This window comes from Muntiacus reevesi, chromosome 9 (assembly GCF_963930625.1).
Source record: "Muntiacus reevesi chromosome 9, mMunRee1.1, whole genome shotgun sequence".
Lineage (NCBI taxonomy): Eukaryota > Metazoa > Chordata > Mammalia > Artiodactyla > Cervidae > Muntiacus > Muntiacus reevesi.
The window spans coordinates 54253859-54280286 of NC_089257.1; the positions used below are offsets into that span (position 1 = coordinate 54253859).

Genomic DNA, 26428 nt, shown 5'->3' on the forward strand with positions numbered 1-26428 from the left:
GTAATATCTGTTGACAAATCAGCCATAAGTCTTATTTCTCCTTAATGGTAGGTACTATGTCTCTTTTCTCTTTGCTATTGGTTTTTAGCATTTTGTCTATGGTACACTAAGGTTATATTCTTTGTATACATCTTATTTGGGGGTTCAGTGAACTTCTTGAATATATTGATTAATGTCTTTTATTGGTTTCTATCATACTCTTCAGAATTTTTTCAGCCTTCACTCACTGCCCAATTCCAAAGCTGCCTCCACATTTTTAGATATTTGTTACAGCAACACTCTACCTCCAAGTGCCAAAATCTGTATTATTTTCCTATGGCTCCTGTAACAAATTACTACAGACTAAGTTGTTTAAAATGATACAAATTTGGGGGATTCCCTGCCAAAGTGGTTAGGACTCTGTGCTTTCACTGCAGGGGGCACAGGTTAGATCCCTAGTCAGGGAACTAAGATCCCACATACCATGGGGTGTGGTCAAAAACAAAACACAAATGTATTAACTTATTACTTATTATTCTGGATCCAAAAGTCTGAAAAACGTTCAACTGGGCTAAAATCCAGGTGTCAGCAGGACTTCATTGGTGTTGCCAATGAAGAATGTTTCCTTGCCCCCTCCAACTTATACAAGCCACCTGCATTCCATGGCTAATGGCCCCTTCTTCAAAGACAGCAGCATAGCATCTTCAAGTATGTCTCTGACCCTGACCTTTTCATCCTTCAAAGGAATTAGCAAAAAGTGGTACAACTATAACCTTGGTTTTCTGTCCAGAGTACACATTCCTGACAGTGAATCTTTCACTTCTAGTATTTTTTGCAGTCTGGACAGGTTGAGAATTTCCCAGATTACCAAATCCTGGATCCTTCTTGCTTAGCAATTCTTCCTCACTTTCCTCTTACATTTTATTTCAAACACTAAGAAAGCAGGCTTATCTTTAATACTTTCCTTGGATATCTCCTCAGCTAAATATCTAAGTTCATTGTTTACATGTTTTGTATCCCATGAATACAGTTCAACCAAGCTTTCTGCTACTATATTAAAATGACCCCTTTCCTTATTTTCCAATAATGGGTTCTTGGCAGTATCTTTAACAGAAGTTTTCTACCATCACCCTGTTCAAGATGATTTGAGTATTCCCTAAGGCAACGTCTGTTTTCTGTGCTCCTCATTTCCTTCTGAGTTCTTACTAGCAGTGTTATAAGTCCTTATACAATATTACGGAATAAAGTATATGTAGAAGACAGTTTTCTTTGGAAAACCAAGTAGCTGCTGAAATGGAAAATTGTGGTAGAAACAGACTATGAGGACTATGAAATACACTGCTTTATTCTGACTACAGTGGAGAATAGAAAAAATGACTATGCCACCAAAGTAACAGCCACAAAAGCAAAAATAAACAAATGGGACTGCATCAAACTAAAAAGCTTCTACACAGCAAAGGAAAAAATTTAAAAAACGAAAAGGCAACCTGCAGAATGGGAGTAAATATTTGTAATTCATATACTGAGTGTAAGGGGTTAATATCAAACATACATAAAGAACTTATACAACTTAATACCAAAAAACAATCCAATTTTTAAAAAATGGACAGGGAAACACAAATCAAAACCACAGTGGGCTATCACCTCACACTTGTTAGAAAGGCTGTCATTAAGACAAGAGGTAAGTTTCAGCCAAGATGTGGATATAAGGGAACACTTGTGCACTGTTGAAGACAGATTGGTTCAGCCACTGTGAACAGTAGTATGGAGATTTTTATTTCTCAAAAAAATAAAGTAGAGCTATCATATGAAGGAGCAATTTCTGGGCATATATCCAAAGGAAACGAAGATAGAAGTTTGAAGAGATATATACACTTCCATATTTATTACTGCATTATTTATAATAGCCAAGACATGGAAATAATCCATGAATGGATAAAGATGTGTGTGTGTGTGTGTGTGTGTACATGTACACACAATGGAATATTATTCAGCCATGAAATAGAAGGGAATCATGCCATTTGCAGCAGATGGGCCTTAACGGCATTACGCTGAACAAAGTATCAGACACTTTATGATGTCAGTTACATATGGAATATAAACATGCTGAACTTGTAAAAACAGAGAATGTAATGGTGGTTACCAGAGGCTGGGAGTGAGGGAATTGGGGATATGTTGTTTAAGGTTACAAACTTGGAGCTAGTAGGTAAATAAGTCCTGGAGAGCTAATGCACAGCATAGTGGTTATAGTCATAAATACTACCTTAAAAAGTTCAAAGTTGCTGAGAGACTATATCTTAATTGACCTCACCTCAGGAAAAGAAATGATAATTATGTGGTGTGGTAGAGGTGTTAGCTGATGCTACAGGTGGTAATCATATTGCAGTATACAAATATATCAAATCAACACATTGTATACCTTAAATTTACACAGTGTTTTGTGTTAATTATATTTCAATAAAAAAAAAAAAAGAAATGAAATAAGAAGTTTAGAGTTTGAATGAATGGTTAGAGAACCAGATAGTTAAAAGAATTCCTTGACTTCTCTGGTGGCTAAGTGGTAAAGAATCTACCTGCCAGAGCAGGAGACTTGAGTTTGATCCCTGATCCAGCAAGGGCCCCACATGCCACCAAACAGGCTTGTGCGCCACAACTTCTGTGCCTGCGCTTTGGAGCCAGGAGCTGCCTCTGCTGAGCCCCGCTGCCACAGCCGTGGAAGCACACACACTCCGCCCGTGCTCCACAAAGAGACGCCACTGCGAGAAGCTGGGGCGCTGCAGCTAGAGGGTAGCCCCTGCTCACCACAACTGGAGAAGGGCCCGAGTAGCAGCGAAGAACCAGCACAGACAAAACCAATTAAATAAATGTTTTAATGAAAAAAAAAGGAATTTCTTAATTATTATAGTAGTAGGATCATAACTTCTGAAAACATAATCCAAAGTTTGATCCTGAAGTTACCTGAAATTCAATGCAAGTTGAGTTCATGGCCTCAACTAGGCCTCTTATGTTAGAGCTGTGGTATTGATTGGAAAAGAAAGGACCCTTATAATTGGAAGGAGAATATTTGAGTCGATTTCAAGAAATCTGATTAGCCTGAACCTCTCATATCTTGCTGTACCTCTATGCTGAAAAACAATCATTTCTCCTTGTGTTGGTTGCCTGGAGACCTTGTAACAACCTCACCTGAGACTCTTGATTTATAGATCTATGCTAGTTCACCTCTAAATCCAGTCCGACCACCTCTTATTTCTTTGTGATCGATAGTTAAACTCAGATCTGCCACAATCTTAAATCTGAATACCAAAATAATTTCCTAAATTTATATTGGCAGAAACCTGAGGAACATATATGGGAATGAATTTTAAGTGTTTACAGCAAGACAAAGGAAGGTAATGGTTGATCATTCTGAATTTATTGATGTTGGTATACCTATTGGAAATGTGGGTTCTTTTCACTTTGGGGCGGTTATGAATAAATGCTGCTATGAATATTCATCTACCAGCTTTTGTGTGGGTTTATGTTTTCATTTCTCTTGGCCATCTACCTAGTTTTATGGAATTGCTGGGTCATAAGGTGACTCTGTGATTAACATCTGGAGGAACTACCAAACTGTTTTTCAAAATGGTTGCACTGTTTTACATTCCCACATGCAGTGTATGAAGATCCCAATTTATTATTATAATTAATAAGTTAATACTAATTTATCTGCCATTTATCATTATCTGTCTTCTTGATAGCCATTCTATAGTTGTTGTGAAGTGGTATCTCACTGTGGCTTTTTTGATTCACATTTTTCTAATAGCTAATGATGTTGAGCATCTTTTCATGTTTTTTAGGTCATATGTATATATTTGTCCTTTGTCCATTTCAAAATATGGTCATTTGTCTTTTCATTATTGAGTTGTAGAAGTTTTTTATATGTTCTGGATACAAGTGTCTTATTAAATTTATGATTTGCTGCTATTTTCTCACATTGTGTTATCTTTGCACTTTTTTGATGATGTCTATCAAAGCATAAGATCATGGCATCAGGTCCCATCACTTCATGGTAAATAGATGGGGAAACAATGGAAACAGTGGCAGACTTTATTTTCTTGGGCTCCAAAAATCATTGCAGATGGTGACTGCAGCCATGAAATCAAAAGACGCTTGCTCCTTGGAAGAGAAACTATGACAAACCTAGACAGCATATTAAAAAGCAGAGATATTACTTTGCTGATAAAGGTCTAGTCAAAGCTATGGTTTTTCCAGTAGTCATGAATGGATGTGACAGTTGTACCATAAAGAAAGCTGAGCGCCAAAGAATTGATACTTTTGGACAGTAGTGTTGGAGAAGACTCTTGAGAGTCCCTTGGACTGCAAGGAGATCAAACCAGTTAATCCTAAATGAAATCAATCCTGAATATTGATTGGAAGGACTGATGCTGAAGCTGCAATATTTTGGCCACCTGATGTGAAGAGGTGACTCATTAGAAAAGCCCCGAATGCTGGGAAAGATTGAAGACAGGAGAAGGGGATGTCAGAAGATGAGATGGTTGGATGGCATCACCAGCTAAATGGACATGAGTTCGAGCAACTCTGGGAGATGGTGAAGGACAGGGAAGCCTGGTGTGCTGCAGTCCATGAGTTCACAGGGTCAGACACGACTGAGTGACTGAACAACAATCAAAGCATAAGGTTTTCAATTTTGATGAAGTTTAATTTATCTGATTTTTTCTTTCATTGCTCATGCTTTTGGTGTCATATCTACAAAGGGTGTGTGTAACTTGAAGAGGTCATGAAGATTTACTATGTTTTCTTCTAAGCATTTCATAGTGCTCTTAAGTTTAGGTCTAGGGCCCACTAAAACTAATTTGAGGGGATGAAGTAAGGAAGAGGTCTAACATTCACTCTTCAGCATATGGAAATCTAGTTGTCTTGGCACCATTTGTTGAAAAAATTTCTTTATGTATTCTACACATGATTGGTTCCTAAATGCTATAACATCATTTCTGCCTTTTAAGATGTGACATTAAATGAAACAACATGTATGAAAGTGCCTTATATCATGCAAGGCATAGTTGGCTCTCAACAAGGTCTTGGCTCCCTTATCCAAAAATCAATTGACCATAAATATAAGGATTTATTTCTGGACTCTCAGTTCTGTTCCATTGATCTATGTATCTATCCTTATGTAATTACCACACAATATTTTGTTACTAAAGCTTTGTGGTAAACTTCAAAATTATTCTTCTTTTTCAAGATTGTTTTGGCTAATCTGATTTCTTTCATTTCCATATGAATTTTAGGGCCAGCTTATATATCTCTTGTACAAAAAAGCCAGCTGGGATGTTGGTAGGAGTATGTTGAGCCGTAGATCATTTGAGGGAGTATTGCCATCTTAACAATATTAAGTCTTCTGAATCATGAACATGGATATTTTTCTACTTATTTGTCTTCTTTAATTTCTTTCAACAATGTTTTTTACTTTTCAGGATACAGGTCTTTCACTTCTTTTGTTAAATTTACTCCTAAGTATTTTATTCTCTTTGATGCTAGTATAAATGGAATTGCTTTCTTGGGTTCATTTTTTGATTATTTATCACTAGTATGGAGAAATAAAATGGATTTTTTGCATATTGATCTAGTACCCTGCAACCTTTATGATCTCATTTTTAGTTTAATACTTTTCCAGTGGATTTCTTAGGATCTTTCTGTATACAGAATCATATCATTTACAAATAGAGATAGTTCTGCCTCTTCCTTTTCAATCTCTAATGCCTTTTACTGAGGCCTCCTTTTAAATGGAATCTTGTAGTTATGTTTAGTTGTCTGGCCATTTAGTTGTCTTGCCATGTATTTTCTTTTTTATTCTAGTAATTTCACATTAAACATACACAGACTAATGTATTAAGATCCTAATATGTCAATTATAGGTATATACTGAGTTTAAAAGGAGTTTTTGCATTTTTTGATATTATATATATATAATCTAAATTCTAGGGGCACTACAGAATGCATATAATGCAGAAAAAATTGAAGTTGTCACTCTGATATTGGTAATTTAAATCTTATTAGAAACTTAAATGTTTAAATATATCTTTATCCATACATTTAAGTATCTTGTTTTTACTTTTTATAATTATTTTTAAAAGCTCTAGTGTGGGTAATTCTAAAACTCAATTTAGGTGCAAAATATAAACAGCATGAAAATAATTAGGTATCTTTATAATTATCAGTATTGTGTATTTATGTTATTATGTTAAAAAAAATCCTTGTGATTGAAAATAGTAAGTGAACTAAATCATGATAAAGTCCTTTTGGACTTTGACAAGCCAGGACATTATTCTAAGTTTCCCCTGCTGAACACAACCAATGAAATTTTGTATCTAATATCTTTGTGGTTTTTTTTGCTGTCTACTCACAATATACTTTATTATTTCCTTCTTAATACTTTAAGATATCTTTAGCAAAAACAATTTGAGTGACCATCTAAATAGGTATAGCCACCAAATTACAAAAAAAAGGAGAAACAAATGGTGAGGTGTTAAGGACACCAAAAGCACATTGGTGATATTAAAATTATTGTTTCTAACTAGAAGATACAAAGAATTACACTGACTGAATCATTCCTCAGTTTTCCATACCTTTTCAGTTTTCAGAGTTTTTCTTTACAGTATTTTATAAGGGGCTTCATCGAAGGAAAAAGAAGAGGAAGTAGTGTAGTCAGGGTTACAAATGAAAGGAAATCTATTTGGGTAAGATTTGAAAAGCATGCATGTTGAAATGCTTACTTTGTTAATATATTAAATTCCTAAATCTCTATAGTGTTTCATGTAATTTTATTCTCTAGATTGTTTTCTCCTATTACTCTGGCCATTATGTTTAAACTTTAAATAACAAAAGTTTAGAAAATCAGAGGTTTTTAAAGATCACCACTAGCTTGAGTTAACAGAGCATCATGAGAATCCTGTCATGTCGTGTTTAACACTGCTTCTCTCTGTTAGCATGTATGTTGGAAATAGTATACTATTTTATGTCCATGTTTAGAGAGTATTTCTTAGGTAAGTCAACAAATAAGATGATCATATTACCTTTGGGAAGCTCCTTAGCCTGACTGTAACAATTTTATATGTAATGCGCTTTTATTTTGCTTGTTCCTCAGCAATTAACCCTGAGCGAATTGCTTACATTTCTTCGAGGAGCTGCTCGATTCCAGATGAGAGCTATGGCTGCCTTTCTTCAAACATTCCTGCGCTGGAATTGATGGCTCTGTATGTGGCAGCTGCCATGCATGACTATGACCACCCCGGACGGACAAATGCATTCCTAGTGGCTACCAATGCCCCTCAGGTAGGAAACAACTTTTTCAGAAAGTCTAAGGAATGATTCTGAAATTTTACAGCCAGCCTACATTTCCCTTTGCACACCATTCTTCAGTTGAAGCATTTTGCCGTTGGATAAAACACATCAATATGACATGTGCTAAAGAGTTAGGGAAAGATCTTCAACTGGAAGATAAATAAAATATTCCTGAAAGAGTAATCCACTGTTTTTATGAAATTCTGGAGTCCTGTGCTGTCAGTTTCTTTGCCTTTGATCAAACTGGTAAGATTTTGACTAGCTGTTAAGACTTGCTCTTCCTTCTAACTAGATCCTTCATATTCCTAAAAACTATAATAACTGAGAATTGTTATTATTTTTTGTTGCTGTTCTCTTTTTTTTTCCTCTAAGACATGCCATAATACGCTGTCTCTTAGCCCAGCATATATTCATATATGTAAAAAATCTTCTAGTACATTGTTTTTGAATTTAGTACAGTTGGTAAGGTGCAAGATTTCTTGAGGGTCACAATTTGCCTAAGAGGTTGGAGTTTCCAACAAATGGATGCTGTAATTGTAATAGCTTTAAACATTAAGACTTGGAACTAAATACAGGCAGCCCTCCATATCCAGGGGTTCTGCCTCCCTGGATTCAATCAACTGGAGATCAAAAATATTTGAAAATTTAAAAAATTCCAGAAAGTTCCAAAAAGCAAAACTTAAATTTACTGCATACTAGTAACTATTTACATTGTATTAGGAATTATAAGTAATCTAGAGAAGATGTAAAGTATACAGGGGATGTGCATAGGTTATATGAAAATACTGTATTACTTCATATATATTTTATATGAGCATCTGCAGGGGTCCTAGAACCAATTCCCTGAAGATGCTGAGGGATGGCTGTGCTTGGTTTTAAGCAGAATTTAGTGTGATGACTTAGCGACTAAAAGACAAAAACAAAGTATGGTGGTGAGTTTTTGTTTAGGCAGATGATTCCTGAAATGTCAGCTTTGTATTTCTGCCTGCCTGCCTGGCTTACAAAGAGCAAGTTGTCAATATTGTTTACTGAATTCGTCTTACTTCCTCACTTTGTTGCTCTATGTTCAAACCTCAGTTCTGATTCTTTCATCTTTTATAGCCATTCTCCCTGTTCCTCTTCTCATTTCTCTTTCTTTCACACACTCCCAGTACTTAAAATATAGGAGATAGTTTCTCTAGCCAGAACAATAGGATGCAGAGAGAGAGAGAAAATTAAAAGTGCTAGGTAATTCATTTTCTCTAATTAGACTTTATTCATAGGTCATGATTTCCACAGGTAACTTTTAGATGAATTTCAATCTAGATATTAATGTTTTTCCACTTTCTAAGAATTGCTTTGGGAGATATTACCCACTTATAAGCACATCTCCTCATTTGCAATCCCACTCTGCAAAAATCAGATGCCCATTTTCTCTAGCACTTCATGATCTTTGAAAATCCTAGTTCTATAGCAAGTCACAGACTGGCACAATAGGAAAAGTACTAGTCTTGGGATGGAGAGACCTGAGCTTGATTTCTGGTTACCAACTATTAGCTGTGTGACATTAGGCAATTAACCCTTATCTTTCTGAATCTCAAAATATGTACCTGAAATGACTACGGGTAAAAAGAGATAACATTTGGGAAGTTTTCTGCTGAATCAGATTATCACGTAGACAGAAATTATTTACTGTTCTATTCCACCCTCTACTTTCATTCTCTCTCTATTAGCATTGAGTATACATGAGTCAGACTTATGTATTACCTCTTCTTCAAGGATATTACAAGTTAGTGAATTCTGGTGTTATTTGTCTTGCATGCAGCTAGTTTAAAACAATGACACATGAATGTATTCAATAATTTATAGGTTATGTACTCAAAACTGTTGTCCTGAACAAAATACAAACATAAAGTCTGAACACAGTCAATAACTATGTGTTATTTCTAAACTTTCATTGTTAAGGACAGCCAAGAGATGAAGCAGTGAGAAGGGCCGGGATGAAAAGGAAACTGATACGAGAGTTCAGCTGTGAAAAAGTGTAGCCTTTTACCTGGCCTCCACGCTTACTTCCTGGTGCTCTTCAGTCTGGTTCCAACACACAGCAGCCAGAGCGGCCCTGTTCTGCCCTGAACCCTCACTCCTAGCAAAAGACAATCATTACAGTGGCTCAGAAGATCCTACACGATTTAGCCCCCATTAATTCTCCTTTTTAAACTCACTCAGGTCTAGCCTCACTGGGTTCCTTGCAATTTTCTCCTGTATCCCAGGCACACTCCCTTTCTGAGAACCTGGCCTCTTTCTGTTCTCTCGCCCAGAGTGCTCTTTCCCTACACATCTATAAAGATCACTTTGTGATTTCCTTCCACCTAAAATTTCAAAAAAGCTCCTCCATGACACTCATTATGTTCCTCCTCTGATTTGTTTTTTCCACAGCAATGACCATTTAGCATATTGTGTATTTTGTTGTGTATGTTTTAGTGGAATATAAGTTTCTATGAGGGCAGACATTTTTCTTTTATTCCCTAATACCTAGAATGATGCCTAGCACACAAACGGCATTCAGGAAACATATGCTGAATGTTGAAGGATGCCTAATTTCTTTGCTCTGCCGGGCTGCTAAGCTTGTCTGAAATATACTCCATTGTTCCCAAAGTAATGAGGTTCACCAGACATTCTTCACCTAGTGCCTATGAGATAAAGACTTGTGAAAACTTGAGGCTTAACCTGTTTATTAGGTAATAAAGCAGTCTCTCTCATCTTAGGAAGCTCAATGAGTCTAATCAGGCCATAATTAGTGAAAGATATTGTTGCTCTGGTGGTATGATAAAAAGGGGCAATAGGGCATAAATCCACCAATAGGATCAGGCATTCTCCATTCTTATGGTAAGGAAGTGTGTGGGAAGACTTAGGAAGACTGTTTTGAATCCTTGCCATAAAAGAAGGGGAAACATTTAGTCAGGTTTATCCTGGAGGGACATCAGTATTAAAATTCTAAGAGATTTCTGAGCTATTTTCAAATGAATGGTTGGCTGGAAGATGCCAATTGAGGTATTACAGTTTGAATTGGGTTGGCCAAAAAGTTTGTTTGGTTAGTGAACCCGTTCAATAAAGTTCTTGGTGAAAATGAAATATGTCTTTTATTTGTACTTAAAACTGAATGAACTTTTTTGCCAGTGCAGTTGGCCAAAACATTTTGATTTGGGGGTCAAAGGAAACAAAACTGAGAACTATCAATCTGAGACAGTCATAAACATTTGTCCTCCCAGATATGGATCAAGATGGGAGACTAAACAGGTGTGTTTTCCCCCCTTTCCTCCTGATCAAAATAACAATAAAAGATAAAATGCGTTACAACAGAGAGGAGTAGGCAGAAGGATATTATCATAAGTTAAAGAACTTCATACTGTTTTTGGAAAATGAAAATCATGTGGGCAAATATAATGAGATTAAATACACTAAAAAGGAAGCCAAGGCTTGAGTGGAACCCTGGCGACTCCTGGTACCATTGCCCTTGTCTGCTACACACACACACACACACAGACACACACAGACACACACACACAGACACACACAGACACACACACACACACACACACCCCCATATAACACACACCATACACACACACACACACACACACACACACACCCCACCCCCCCATATAACACACACCATACACCTTAAAGCAAGGCTACCGTGACATCTGTTCACTTCTAGGCAGAGAACACATCTCTTAAATACTGAAGGAAATGACCAGAAGAGATTTAGTACTCCAGAGAAAATCCTTTTCATTTTGGAAATCACACTGGTAATTCCAAAGCAAAACCTGCTAGATGAACAAGCCCCACCCACATTAACAGGCCTCCTACTCATCCTTCCCAATTAAAGAGACTCAGCAGTAAAACATACACAAGGCTATGAGATGCATCCTGAAGGACAGGCACTATTCTAGGCAATACTGTTGAACAAAACAAGCAAAAAATACATTCTGCCCATATGGAACTCACATTCTAGTAAAGTAAGAAAAAACCAAAAAAGTGTGTGTGTGTGTAAAAGAGAGATGATTATGACATAAGTGCTAGGAAAAAAGTAAAACAGGGGTGGAGATGGTGCTGGCATAGAAGGATTATTTTCAAGTTAAGAGTTCTGTATCCAGCTAAGCTACAGTTGAGTGTTAAGAGCAAAATAAACAGTCCCGGGTATACAAAGATTTTAAAAAATCATGTTCCATCCATCCTATCTGAGAAAGTTACATAAAAATGTGTTTTAGGCAAAACAAGGGTGATAAACTATGACAAAGGGTCTTAGAAGATAAAGGATTACCAGAAATTTTAGAACCCAGAACTTGAGGGTAAAGAAATCCCTAGATGGAAGCTGTTCATCAAAACTATTTCTTTAAAGAGAAGCACTTATTAAAAAAAAAAAAAAAAAGGTAGCTGCATTGTTTTCTGCTGCACCTAATTTGTTTACTGCCTCTATTGGGTTTTCTTTTCAGTTAGGAATATTAGTTTTTTAATGAAAACAGTCCTTCTTAATCCAAGATTTTTCACTTCAGAAAAATGTAAATACCTTCTTATAATCTTATGAGTGTGACTTAGAGATTTACTTTAACGTCTCCTTTTTCTTGTGGTTCAACAGGAGACATTTGTTCAGATTTGTCATAGTCTTCCTGTTTGATCTAAGTGTTTATGTCTGATGGGTTTTTTTTTTTTTGCTCATTTATTGAAAGGTGTTTATTATTTGTTAATATTAATCCCATCTTTTTGACTCTGGGTAAAAGTAAACTTTATGACCAACTAATTTGCTTTACCATGTTAGAGAAGAAATTTGCTTGTGGAGATAAGGAAGATTCACAGTTAGAGAAAGCAGGTAACAAGTTGCTTTAGCAAAAACTCAAAGAATGTTAGTTACTGCAGGTCTGAATTAGGGGTGAAACTGTCTTCATTTTCTAGTTGTCAAGGTGCCCTCAGTAAAAGCCAGCTGAAGCTTCAATATCTGTTTTACCTGGAATGTTTTCCTCCCTGGAGTTAAGCTTGGCTTGTTGATCAGTGTGCGACCATCCAGTGTTCTTCCTGAAGTAGAATTTGCCTCTTCCTTCCTGCTCCATGACTCTTGCCTCCACTAAGCCATGAGGTGGTCGGTCAGTTCACTGGGGTCCAGGAGAGGCCCCTTCCCCGTGTTCTCAGGTGGGTTTTTCCTTCTTAGGCGATGACTTAGCTGGCCTTTGCTCAATCCATTCCCATGTGGGCCATGTCTTTAAAGCTTCCAGTATTGCAACTGTATCTAGATTTTAATATTGATTCAGATTTCTTTTCACCCTCATTTTATATTTCTTTGGTAATGTCAAAGGGCAATTTGGATGGTGCAGGAATTCTGAACTACTGGTTTTTGTTTTTTGTTTTTTTAACTGATCTCATTAACTGAGAGTTTAAGTCTGCTAGCTTTATAGGACACTCATTATGCACTGTGGTTTACTGACCTGGGAGTTTGATTACTTCTTCATGAACAAAGCTGTTCTGATCATTTATCAGTCTTTATTGGATTTAAACATGAGTTAACTAAATCACTTTTATATGTAAGTTGACTTCTTAGGAAGTCTCTGATGTTTAACATGTACAGTGTTTTAATTTGACACATATTGTAATATGATTACCACCACAGCAATAGCTAACAAACACCTCCATCACATCACATGACTCTTCGTGTGTGTGGTAAGAATATTTAAAATCTAGTCTTCAGCAACTTTTTTTTTTCTTTCTTTTTTTTTCCAGCAACTTTTTAGTATATAATATAGAATTGTATAATCACAATGCTGTACATTAGGTCTCCAGAACTTATTCATCTTTAAAATATATTTACTTATTTACCTGGCTGTGCTAATTCTTAGTTGCTGCCCACAGGATCTTTTTTTAAAAATTCCATAACATATAAATTTTACTGAAGTCTAGTTGACTTACAGTGTTTCAGATGCCCAGCAAGGTGATTCAGTTACACATGAACCACATGTATTATTTTTCAGATTGTTTTCCATTATAGCGTTCTTGCAAGATTTTGACTGTAGTTCCCTGTGCTGTACAGTAAATGCACACAGGATCTTTGATCTTCATTGCAGCATACAGGATCTTTAGTTGTGGCATGGGGATCTCATTGCATGCTCCCTGCACTGGGAACGTGGGGTCTTAGCCACTGGACCGTCAAGGAAGTCCCATTCATCTTCTGAATGCATGTTTGTACCCTTAGACCACTGTCTCCCAATTTCCCCATCTTCTTGTAACCACCTAGTTCTACTGTAAATAGAGTTCAGTTTTAGATTAAACATAAGTGATACCAGCATTTGTCTTTTTCTAACTTACCTCACCTAGCATGTTGTTGTCAAGGTCCATCCAGGCTAGGATGTCCTTTCTCATGGCTAAAAATTATTCCACTCTGTGTATATGTATTACATCTTCTTTATCTATTCACCCATGGGCACAGATTTTTTTCAACCTTTTTGTGACCCAAAGTTTAAATCATCATTGCTAACACTAAAATCAAATGATGTTTTAAAAAAATCAAATGGTAAATATCTGTTTATATCTAGACTATAATTAATTTTTACAGATCTATAAAATGACCTAGTTAGGCTCAGAATATGCATTGTAGCTGAGATTATGCTGAGAATATTTTTATCTGTCTTTTTCCATTAGACAGAAAGTGCTATGAAAATAGGGATAGTGTTTTTACTTTTTATTCTCAGCCTTTAGCACTAGCTATAAGAGTTCTTTTAATAATTACTATGCTTGGGGGACTTCCCTGGCAGTCCAGGGGTTAAGACTTCCCTTTCCAATGCAGAGGTGTGGGGGTTCAATCCCAGGTCAGACCTAAGACCCCACATGCCTTGTGGCCAAAAAGGAAAAAGAAAACAGTACATAAAACAGAAGCAAATTGGAACAAATTCAATAAAGACTTTAAAAATGATCCACAAACAAATCTTAATTACTATGCATATTTAATAATTTTTAAAAACTTTCACTTGTTAGAGATGGAAGAAGCTTTAAAAATTCTGTAATCCAGTGATTTTTAGAATCTAGATTACCAGGGTGGGATGTTCAGAGAGAACAGCATTGAAACAAGTATACTATCAAGGGTGAAACAGATCACCAGCCCAGGTTGGATGCATGAGACGGGTGCTCCGGGCTGGTGCACTGGGAAGACCCAGAGGGATGGGATGGAGAGGGAGGCGGGAGTGGGGATCGGGATGGGGAACACATGTAAATCCATGGCTGATTCATGTCAATGTATGGCAAAAACCACTACAACATTGTAAAGTAATTAGCCTCCAACGAATAAAAATAAATGGAAAAAAAAAAATAGAACCTAGATCACCAAATCCTAGACTACTGAGGAGGTACCTCAGGGTCTTCCACTGAAGTGAAATGGGAAAAACAGTGACTAGATCTACACCACTTGGACAGAGGATTTGTGCTTTTACCTGTTTGATACTTCTCTGATTGCCAGGTCCTGTGTCAGCTGGGGGCACAGGATGTGCCTTTATCATACTCATGGGTCTCCAGCTCACCATGCACAGAGTATCCCGGTTCCTCCCCTTCAGTCACCACCACCATCATTTAATGCTCACTGAAGAATAGTAATATATCCCTAAGCCTGTTCTCTCTGTCCCTGATGACTTTATTCACAGAAGCTCTATCTGAGAAGTTTCACTGCTTTAAGGAAGCAGACCTCAAATTATCAGCTTTATATCTCTTGGTAGGCAGCATGGTGTCTGCAAGAAAGATGAACTTTGGAGACGAATTACCCTTTCACTTACTAGCTATGAATGCTGGAAAAGTGTACCTTATCCTCTTTGCACTTCAGTCTAATCCTTTATCAAATTATCAACCCTTCTACACAAGTATTAAAATGCCTGGCATGTAATAGATACTCACTGTATTCTTTCAACATGATCCTAACTCTGTTTATTACTGAAGTTCAATATCTTTGAGATGCCTGCCTCATTTTTCTTGTTCCTTTTCAGGCAGTCTTATACAACGACAGATCTGTTTTGGAAAATCATCATGCTGCATCAGCCTGGACTCTATATCTTTCTCGTCCAGAATACAACTTCCTTCTTAATCTTGACAATGTGGAATTCAAGCGCTTTCGTTTTTTAGTCATAGAAGCAATCCTTGCCACAGATCTTAAAAAGCATTTTGATTTCCTTGCTGAATTCAATGCCAAGGTTTGTTATGCAAATTAATTCCTGGTTTCAAAGCAGAAATTATTGTCAGTGCTACTGACAAAAGGTATTTTTTTAACGTTAAGTCAGAATATCACTCATGAAGTCATGATAAATCTTGTAAGACAAAATATATGCCAATATTAAAAAAAATTATAACATGTCCAAAAATACGATTGCTTGTGACATTTCCAATTATGTCAGTTGAAGCTTTCAGGGACAGATTTGAGAAAGTTATGCACAGTGCCAAGTAAGGCATTTTATGAAATTAAATATGTGTTTCTAAGAAGCCAGTTATGCCTACATTGCTGCACCTGTTTCCCTTCTCTATGTTGTGAAGTGTTAAACCGGCTGGTGTGGGAATGGAGAAGTACTTGAGAATAAAGCACTCATTGAACTGCTGTTTATTGGGACTGCCCACTGTGTGCAGTCATCCTACTTAAGAATAAGGCATAAACAGGCTGAAGTCACTGTCGGAGCACACATTCACCATGGAGTTGAGGATCACTGCCATTGTGTGATGGTGGTACTGATGGGAGCGTGTTATCCCTCAGAAGTTGGGGTGAAAAAGCGTTGAAACCACTGCTTTAGATTCCCGAGGGAAAGATGACCCATATTTTGCAGGCAGGAAACCATTGTTTGCTTGATAACATCTCTGCCCTAAAGGAAGGTGTAACCTTTAGGGTAGAGGGGCTGGGTGTCAAAGGAGTACTCACTTAACCTCCTGGAAGGAGGCCTATATATGTCACTGTTGTGATATTGATAAATGCTTATGAAAAAAATCAGTAAGACATCAGTTTGCCTTTAAACTTACTTCATAGCTGTGTAGCTCTATTAACTTTTATTTTTACTTAATAAAAATTCATTTAAATGCTTAAGTCACAGTAAGTAAACAGAAGTTCTTTTTACAGGTGAAAGATGATCTAGCCCAAAACTTTGCAATCTGTGTTCCTCAGAGATACCTATTCTGTAGTCTCAGGAAAATGTCACATGAGTGACACATGGGGAACAGCTTGCAGATCTTAGTTCCCTGAGCAGGGATTGAACCCAGGCCATGGCAGTGAAAGCACAGAGTCCTAGCCACTGGACTACCAGGGAGCTCCCTAGACTACATACTTTCAATCTAAAGAGCTCGTCTTTCTTTTAACTGTTTTCTGTAGTGCTGGTCTACATAAGAGTTCCTTTAACAAAAGGGGTGGATGCCAGGGAATTATTCCCAGGAGGTCCAGGTTCAATCTCTGCTAGGAAACTAAGATCCCTCAAGTCATGCAGCACAGCCAAAAAAAAAAGGGAGGGGGGATGGTGGGATGCCAATAAAAATCTAATACTACAGTACAGTTCCAAAGTCACTAATCTGGCCCTTTCACTTTATTTCTTACAAGAGAAATTTGAATTCTTGAAAGGCATGGTAATTTGCCTGATAACTACCATTTATTTAAATAACAATGTTAGTGTTTACTATGAACTGTGCATTTTTCATTCGTTAATCCTCAGGCAAAACGACTAGATTGATATTATTTTCCCTATCATATAGATGAAGAAAGATAGACTCAAAGAGCTCAAGTAATTTTTCCAGCATTACTCAATGATTGGTTAAATCATACTAAGGCAGGATTTAAAACCATAGACATCAGCTTCTAAGACTTGTATGCTTTCAACTATATCATGTTGCCTTTTACAGTTAGATCCTTAAGCATTCCTTTTTGAGACAAATAGTTACAATTCTTATATGATTTGCTTTTGCATATATATATTTGCATAAAATATATTTTTTATGTCATATATACTAATATGTACAATATATAATATACACAAATTACAATTTTCTGCAGTAATCACAAATATTAAAACTCATGGTTTGTTCTGCTTGTATAATACAGTGCTCTACTTCCATTGAAACAAAGCTGTAAATGACACTTCAAAGAGAAATTTAACCCATAGAGGTACATGTCATGGCACAAACAAAATTAAAAGCACTTATTGAAATTCCTTCCTGTCCAGAGGACAGGAAACAAGTTTTAAGATAATTCAGTAAAAAACAAAAGTTGGGGAATTCCCTGGCAGTCCAGTGGTTAGGACTCCATGCTTTCACTGCCAGGGGAGAGGATTCAAACCCTAATCAGGGAACTAAGATACCACAAGCCAAACAGTGCCGCCAAAAATAAACAAAACAAAAAGCAGACTCTTGCGCCCCCAGTACCTACAGTAATTCTGTTTTTCCGATGACAGGCCAATGACGTAAATAGTAATGGAATAGAATGGAGGAATGAAAACGATCGCCTCTTGGTGTGCCAAGTGTGCATCAAACTGGCAGATATTAATGGCCCGACCAAAGTTCGAGACTTGCATTTGAGATGGACAGAAGGCATTGTAAATGAATTTTATGAGCAGGTAAGTTGAAACATGGGATTGGTGGGACTTTTAAGAGCTGCCATCTGAAGACACTGCCTTTTGGATTTGGATAGCTACATTAAATACTTGAAATGATTTGCTTTAGCCAAAAATAGTTAGAAATTGTTGCATTTGCTCTGGTTTTAATATTGTCTCAGCTCCTTTGCCTTTGTTGCTAAAATTGAAAGACAAAAATTAAAAAAAAGAAATAGCTTATTGCCAATCTGGAGTAGGTTGAATGTACTCCAGTCTAGAGCTAAGGAAAGACTACATTATGATTCCAAGGTCCCTTTCAACCTTGAAAACCTATATAACCTAAGCATAATTTATTCCAAAAGAAGTTGTTTAGTTGATTCAGCATATACTTAGACTGTATTTTTAAAGTATCAACCCATTTTCAACTCTGCTATAGAAAGACTACCTCAGAAACATCAGCTGGGTTGATGGGTTATGTAGGATCAAAGTCCTGGCAGAGGGTAAGAAACCAGAACTAGAAATGGGACAGAGTAGATACTTAGTGGCTTTCAAGGTTCTAAGATATAAACATGCTCTTTTCTCATGTGTTTTTATTTTTTATTTTATTTTTTAATTTTTTTTATTTTATTTTATTTTTTTTTCAGTGGGTTTTGTCATACATTGATGTGAATGTAACTCTCATGTGTTTTTAAATGTTGTCTTTAAAATAACCCTAGTATTTTGCAGTCTTTACCTATTTTTGGTACAATTTTAAGGCTCCCTACACTGTAGAAAAATACTGATTTCCCCACAAGTCCAATGTTACATTATCTCAAATACAAAATAGCAAATACATACTCTTAACTGGAATTGTATTCCTTGGGAATCCTTACTAGACCCACTGATCAAGAAAGATCCAGATGTACCAAGTAAAACTTCTGGGCCAGGGCTTTCTCACCATGAGTTGCTACCCCAGTAGGAGTGACGCACTGCACTTACCTGTTAGACCTTGTCACACCCAGACGGTCCTGAGTACCAGCAAATGCACCATGTCTTTCACCTACCTTAGCTAAACATCCCAGTAAAATAGTGTATACTCTGCTGTTTACAAGCTAACAAAATACCATACTGTGCAATTATGAAAACAGATTAGTAAAATCTTAGTAATAACCTTAGAATAACTTTCACTAATACATTTGAACTAAATTATGTATAATTTTAAGAAATAAACAGTTATAAATATTTAATTTGTAGATTGCAGTATGTATAGTGGTTTGCATATTCCCATCCTCATTCTCAGAGATAATTGAAGACTGCCTCAGGCTTCAGTTCATGTTCACAAAAGAATTTTTTGCTAAGGAAAATTCTGTCTTTATATTATTGGTACAAACAGAAGTAATAAAGTGGTAGAAAATGCCAGTTTTAGAAAATCCACTAACTCAGTGAAAGAAAATGAGATAATTTCATTTAGATGCATTTTATAATATATCTTTAAAGTATAGAGATTAATTCTGATTAAGCAAACTTGGAAGCCATGCCTGAGGTTGAATCCTGGCTCTTCTTCTTTACTAGCATTTTGGCCTTGGGTAAGTTACTTAACCTCTCTGTGCCTCAGTTTCCTCATTGAGAAAACAGGAATATTGATGGTACCTACCTCATAAGGTTGCTTTGTGGATTAAGTGAATTAATATATGTCACCAGTTTTCTGACACATAAGTGCTCAATAAACTATTATAATTCCAGGTCACACACACAAAAAAACAATATTTGAGACAGTTTCACTTAATCTTTCTAGGTTTCATTATTGCTGTGTCAAAGGAGAAAAACTATATACTTGATAACCCTAACACACAGTGGTCATGAAGGTTAAATGTATATAGGAAGTCAGCCCTCATCGAAACCATCAGATTTCCTTCTCAGTCTTCTTATACTATTCAACTTTCTTCAGATACGGATGTAAATTTCTAACCTTGGTCAACTTTTTACTTTTCTATTAACTTTATTATACTGTCTTTATTTATATTCCTATAGCCAATACATCAGGCTTCCCTGATAGCTCAGTTGGTAAAGAATCCACCTGCAGTGCAGGAGACCTTGGTTCAGTTCCTGGGTCGGGAAGATCTGCTGGAGAAGGAATAGGCTACCCAACTCCAGTATTCTTGGGCTTTCCTGTGGCTCAGCTTGTAAAGAATCCTCCCACAACATGGGAGACCTGGGTTCGACCCTTGGGTTGGGAAGATCCTCTGGAGAAGGGAAAGGCTATTTTGTATTCTCCAGTATTCTGGCCTGGAGAATTCCATGGACAATATAGTCCACAAGGTTGCAAAAAGCCATGCATTACATGCCATGGGCTTAGAAAAGCCAAACTCCTATTTAAAAGTCAAATGTATGAAACTGTAGAATCCTATGGATAAACCCACTTAGTTTTTTTAAAATATTATTAATGTTCATCCTCCCAGGAAACAAAGCCATGTAAGTTTTTAAATCTCAGGACAGTTTCTGGTTGTCTCCTGAGGACTGTGTTGGGTCAGCACAGATACACACTGCGTCCCTGCAGAGCTTGTGTACTGTGAAGAGTGCTCACCCTCCCCCAGTGCAGATACTCGGCACTAAAAGGTTAATGCTGTCACTGCCATTTGAGGGCTGCTCAGCGCCGTGCCCAGTGTATCCTGCCTGTCAGCCTACAGCAACCCTGTAGATGATTACTCACATCTTACACGTGAATCAGGCATAGAGCTTGCCCAGCACCACACAGGTTGTAGTCAGCAAAGGACGTTCTAAAATCACATGTGTCTGATCTCCAGCTGTGCTCTCCAGAACCCTGGGGACCATAGATCTCCGGCCAGGCAGTTGGGGCAAATCCTCACCTCAAACACAATTGCTCTACCTCTGTCTGTTTTACATACTGAGTTTTCTGATTTAGATTCATTAAAGGGTTCTGCTGTTACAAAAAAGGGGAGAAGATGTTGAAAAGCATTAAAAAAGTCAACTCTACATTTGAGGTACAACTGCAGCAAAAAAAAGTTTCTATTATACCATCTCCCCCAGGGGAAAGAGGATCTATGTCTGATACTACAGAATTTTGACAATTTATATAGAACTTACATATGCTAGTAATATAATTTTGATTTGTTCATAACTATTTGCTTAATTTAGTTGAAAAGATGTATATTTTTCTTGCTGCCTGGATATCAACCATACTGGTTGACAGGGAGTGTGAGAATAAAGTCTTGTTTAGGATTTTTCAAATAATAGAAAAAGTTTTATAGTTGGAATGACAGAGTGATTTTCATTGATACTTCTTTCTAAAAATTATTTTGAGTTAGACTGTTCTTGATTAAAAAAACCTCAAGGTAATTTTAATAACAAAGCTCAGTGGTCAACAGTTAAAGATGTACTTTCCTTTTTAATATGATCAGGGAGATGAAGAAGCAAATCTTGGTTTGCCCATCAGTCCCTTCATGGATCGTTCTTCTCCTCAACTAGCAAAACTCCAGGAATCTTTTATCACCCACATAGTGGGTCCCCTGTGTAACTCCTATGACGCTGCTGGTCTGCTACCGGGTCAGTGGATAGAATCAGAAGAGGACGATGATACTGAAAGTTGTTATGAGGAAGAAGATGCTGAAGAATTAGATACAGAGGATGAAGAAATAGAGGACAATCTAAATCCTAGTAAGAATATAGGGATACTGTCGTTTCATTAATGTTATTAATTGCAAATGTCCATTTAATTTGGATTGGGTCTTTTAAAGATACAGTAGTGATATCTTAAATAAGTACTGTCTAAGTGTGCAGATTGAATAATCTCGTTTTGAGTAGCTACTGCTTGGGTATCATGTGAATGCTATCATACAAGCATTCTGAGTTAAAGCAGCATCTCCGGAGATGTCCTCCAGCCAGTGCTCTTCGGCAGGCTCTGCCTGTGCACGCATGGTGGAGCAGTTGCCAAATCTGAACTTCGGTGAGGTGGCTGGTCCCAAGGACTAGTCCTCCTTTGCCTAACCCCTTCTCACACCATGCACCCCTTGTCAACATATGCTTCATATAGACTTGGGAATAGTTCACTCAACCCAGTTGGGAGAAGACGAAAATACATACTCTCTTGACTCTGAGGAAAACCAACTTTATGGCATTATGGCTTTAAACTACCAAATTGTAATGCAGAATTTTACTATATAAAGCAATATAAAGCAATGAGTATAAATGGAAAATGAAAAAGACATTGTTACCTTTGCAACTATAAATTAGTTATTTGCTCTTTAAAGTAGGATTTAAATTATATCTAGCTGGTTTTTTTGTTTCCCAAGCATACTATATAAATCAGAACAGATAAGATAGCGTGGAACAAGATAATAAAAGAACTTTCCCCCACCCTATCTTGATTTCAGGAGTAGCATAGTGAAGAGTGATTGTATGGCATTACCATCTGATGTCATCTTGGGAAATTTGACTTCTAAAAATTATTTATACTCAACCAAAATTTTGACAATTGTGTTTAATTGAACACATTAAAAAAAAAATCCCTTAGAAGGATGGTTTTTAACCTTGCATTGTTATTTATCATTTGAAATTTCAATACTAGCCTTTCCCCCCCCAACTCCCACCCCCCACCATCTTCCCTCATACCCTATTTTTATCCATAACACTTAACACTATCTAACACACGAGTGTCTTGCTTCTTTGCTTATCTAGGTCTTCCCACTAGAAAGAGAGCCCCATGGTGCAGAGATTATTTTAATCTTAATATAACTTTAACCCCAGTGCTTAAATAAATGCCTGGGATGTAACAGGCGCTCGGATATTTATTGAATGACTGAATCATATTGCTATGATTAGAATACACATGTGTTAAATTTCACAGAACCACAAAGACGGAAAGGCAGACGGCAAATATTTTGTCAGCTAATGCACCATCTTACCGAAAACCACAAGATATGGAAGGAAATCATAGAGGAAGAAGAGAAATGTAAAGCTGATGGGAATAAACTGCAGGTGGAGAATTCTTCCTTACCTCAAGGAGATGAGATTCAGGTCATTGAAGAAGCAGATGAAGAGGAAGAGAGACAGTTGGAATAAAAGAAAAGGCATGGTGAAGAAGCGCCTTGGGCCGTGCCTTATGTCGATGTCATTGCCCAGTGCTCACCACACTGACTTGGAACTGACTGCTCCTAGGTGGACAGGCCCTAACACTGTGAGAGGATCCTTGCTGTGCCAGCATTTCCCACTCCCATGCACTTTTTCACCACATGGACGAAAAGTATCCTTAAGAGCTTGGTTTCAGTTGACTTGCATTGCCAAGCCCATACTCAAGTGCTTTTACTGGTGTATAAATACTTTGTCCTAATACTGCTTTGCTGAGTAAAGGCTTTTATTGTTCATGAGGCAGGAGCTGTACCTAAAAACTCAACTAATTCACTGTAGTTTCCTAAGTGGCCAACTTTCTGCTTTCTTAAAGACGTGATTTTAAAAAAAGAAAAAAACAACAAGGGAGTTCCCTGGCGGTCCCCTGGTTAGGACTCGGCGCCTTCACTGCTGTGACCCAGGTTTAATCTCTGGTTGAGCTCAGTCCCTGATCAGGGAACTAAGATCCTGTAAGCCGCACAGCACAGCCAGAAACAAAAAAAACCCCAAAACAAAAAGCCCCACAAAACAGGATTCATATTGTATTTCCAAATGTGTCTTTTATGTCTTTGACTGTTTCGGGGGGTGGGGTGGGGTGGGGAGGAGCAGTCTCTGTCTATCTAAAAAGAGAAATCCAGTGTTGCCTTTCTGAGGGGTCTGTTTAATGCAGCACACTTCAGTGTTCTCCAGCTAGGTGTATCCATGAAGGACTGAGTAACCTTTGTTATATTTAACAAAACCCAGGTGCATCAATTTTTGATGCTTTTTACTGTTTTGTTTTTTACATCTACTACTACGTGTATGTTCTTTCTCAGAGTATTCAGGTTTGCCATGGACATCAGAAGTCTGAATTCCAGTCTTATCAACTTTATATTCCATGGTTGAATTTTAAACCTGTTTAGGTTTAACAATGAAGGAATTTTATTTAGTCAAAACTGTTCTTATTTTTACTCTTGCTCAGGATTAGTATTTGTAAACATTAAGTTTAATATAAACACAAATTTGTCAGAAGAAAAACAAAAACCTGTCCTAATATTGATGTTAACCTTTTATGAAACAAGCATTATTCTCTCTTCTGGAATTTGAGACTAATTAAAGCCAAGGAAAAGGAGATGTCTGTCTTTTGCCTTACTACAAAAATCAGATGCAATTAATCGTATCAAAGATAAAGAACAAATGAAATAGTGTGTGCTCTAAAGGTCACATGTTGAATAAGTAATTGAATATGTGCTTAATCTTTAGATCCCTATCTTGGGTGTCATGTGTTTAGTTACTGTAAAACCCATGCTCATCTTTCTGTTAATTTCCTTTTCTGCCTTGAGACTACATGACAGAAATGACCTGTGACTACTCAGTACATCTGGAGCCCAACTACAAGTCTAGTTTCTGAGATAAAGTAAATGATGGGAGTACTTATTTAATTTTTATATTAAAAGCATTAAATATTTTGGTAATATCATTTACACAAAAGCACATTAAGATAATTAAATGAACCATATTTACAATGTTTATAAACCTGTTAGGGTCCAGATATATACCCTAGTTGTAAAAAATTTTTGAATATATAAAGTGCAGCCAGAATGATGGCAAGATGGTAGGCCAATATTTTCCATTATTCTTAAAGACCATATTATATTTTGAATTCATGTGGCTTTGGAAAATAAGTTTTGTAGCATTTTTCATTTTCCAAGATAATTCCTTTTTTAAAATTAATTTTTATTAGTGTATGGTTGATTTATAGTGGTGTGTTAGTTTCTGCTGTATGGCAAAGTGAGTCAGTTATACATATACCCACTCTTTTAGATCCTGTTCCCATATAGGTCATTACAGAGTATTGAATAGAGTTTCCTATGCAAGGTAATTCCTTTAAAGTATGATGTCAGCAAGCAATTTCTTAACTATCTAGATTATATAGCTTATCTGAAAGATATCAGTTAAAGACCCATGGAAGTGTTGAAAGTTTTGATCCTGTATAATATCAAAATATTTAATGAATCACTAAGCTTTATTTATTAGATACTTTGAGTACTGAACTCCTTCCTACTATTTTTGCTACAACTGTCACATCATTGTAAGCTGGTTCCTCATTACTGAGTAATAAAATTTTATCTAATTTATTGAGTTTGCCCTTACAGTGTATATATCCTTTGCTTCTGTTTCTCTAGAGTATATTTTCTATCCTGCAGAAATATATTTCTGCTACTGCAAAGTACATATATATATATATATATATATAAATTCACACACATGCATATGTACATAATGAGACAAATTTCCTTACTATTTTACTAAAACATTGTATTGGGTTTTTTAATGTATATTTTTATTTTCTCAAAAGAAGCATGTTTTTATGCTATTCAATGATATTACTGAAAACTCATTTAACACTTAATTATTTAACCTTTACTAAGTAATTGACATTTATTAAAATAACCCAAATACTAAAAAGTATTCTTCCTGAAACTTAAATTCATAAATTGTAAGAAATGAATGTGAGTGTATGTTAAGTATAAACAGCACTAGTAGATGGAATCTTACTTGAGAAATTGCAGCCAGTCATATTGCAGGTCCTATTTTGGTTATTAACGAATGAGACTAATTTTTTAATTAGAATCATTTTCATCATGAATTTGCTGTTTTAAGTCACTGGTCTAACAAATAATCTTATACTGCTATAATATCCCTGTGTTTACTGACATTTTTCTCCATAAAAGGCTACTTTTTAAAGTTACTTCATAATTTGAAGCCTGTTCTCCTGCTCTTCTCACTCTGCTGCTGCTGTTGGATTTTTCTACTTATTTTTATAAGAATCCTAGGAATTCTGGCACTGCTTCAGTCTCTGTCTATATTGCATCATCTCATAGGCACAACCTTCACAAAAGAGATGAGTGGAGCCAACCCTTTCTTTACTGGAGCTGCCAGGCCAGTCAGCCAGAGGGGGTGTGTTTGCGGGGAAGGGGGCGGTGATGGTTTTGTGGAGCAGGGATGAAAGTGTCCCAGAGATTTTAATGCTGAGAACTGAAGACTTCATGAGTTGGCTCGGAGGTGATGCCTTCTGGACAGACAATAATAGCGTGTGTAGAGGCCAGGAGAAGAGAAAGCATACCCACCTTGGAGGAGCCAAGAGATTTAGGGTAGCAGGGACTCAAGGGTGCAAGAAGGAATGGTAGAAAGGTGGTTAATGAAGGGCCTTTTAAAGCACAACAGGACACTTAATTTTCCCCCATTTTCAATTTTTCAACTTTTCCCCTTTTCCCTTTGGAATAAGTTTAATCTGTAAGTGACAATTAGATTCACATTTTGTGAGGATCATTCAACTAACATACCATGTTGAATGGAAGAGTAAGATTAGATATGGGGAGACCTCAGTGACCTAGATAGACTAGGATGGGTTGTAGGACAACAGCAAAGCAAATGGACTTGAGATTTAAAACATAGGATCA

At 36.7% G+C, this 26428-nt stretch overlaps 2 protein-coding genes across 14 annotated transcripts in view; one reads left to right on the forward strand and one right to left on the reverse strand.

Annotated features, from left to right (window-relative positions):
• Positions 1-26428, reverse strand: part of CYP2R1 (cytochrome P450 family 2 subfamily R member 1) — a 224352-nt gene that overhangs the window by 152942 nt on the left and 44982 nt on the right. The gene's annotated exons all lie outside the window — the stretch shown is intronic.
• Positions 1-26428, forward strand: part of PDE3B (phosphodiesterase 3B) — a 176019-nt gene that overhangs the window by 143302 nt on the left and 6289 nt on the right. For 2 of the 3 annotated variants that reach the window (XM_065944521.1, XM_065944522.1), the window contains 5 exons: positions 7124-7311; positions 15315-15518; positions 17745-17906; positions 21281-21536; positions 22726-25102. In XM_065944521.1, the coding sequence (XP_065800593.1) occupies positions 7124-7311; positions 15315-15518; positions 17745-17906; positions 21281-21536; positions 22726-22940 (1025 nt within the window). In that variant the 3' untranslated portion in view covers positions 22941-25102. Of the gene's footprint in view, positions 1-7123; positions 7312-15314; positions 15519-17744; positions 17907-21280; positions 21537-22725; positions 25103-26428 lie in introns of those variants that run through there. The other variant, XM_065944523.1, reaches the window with a different exon arrangement.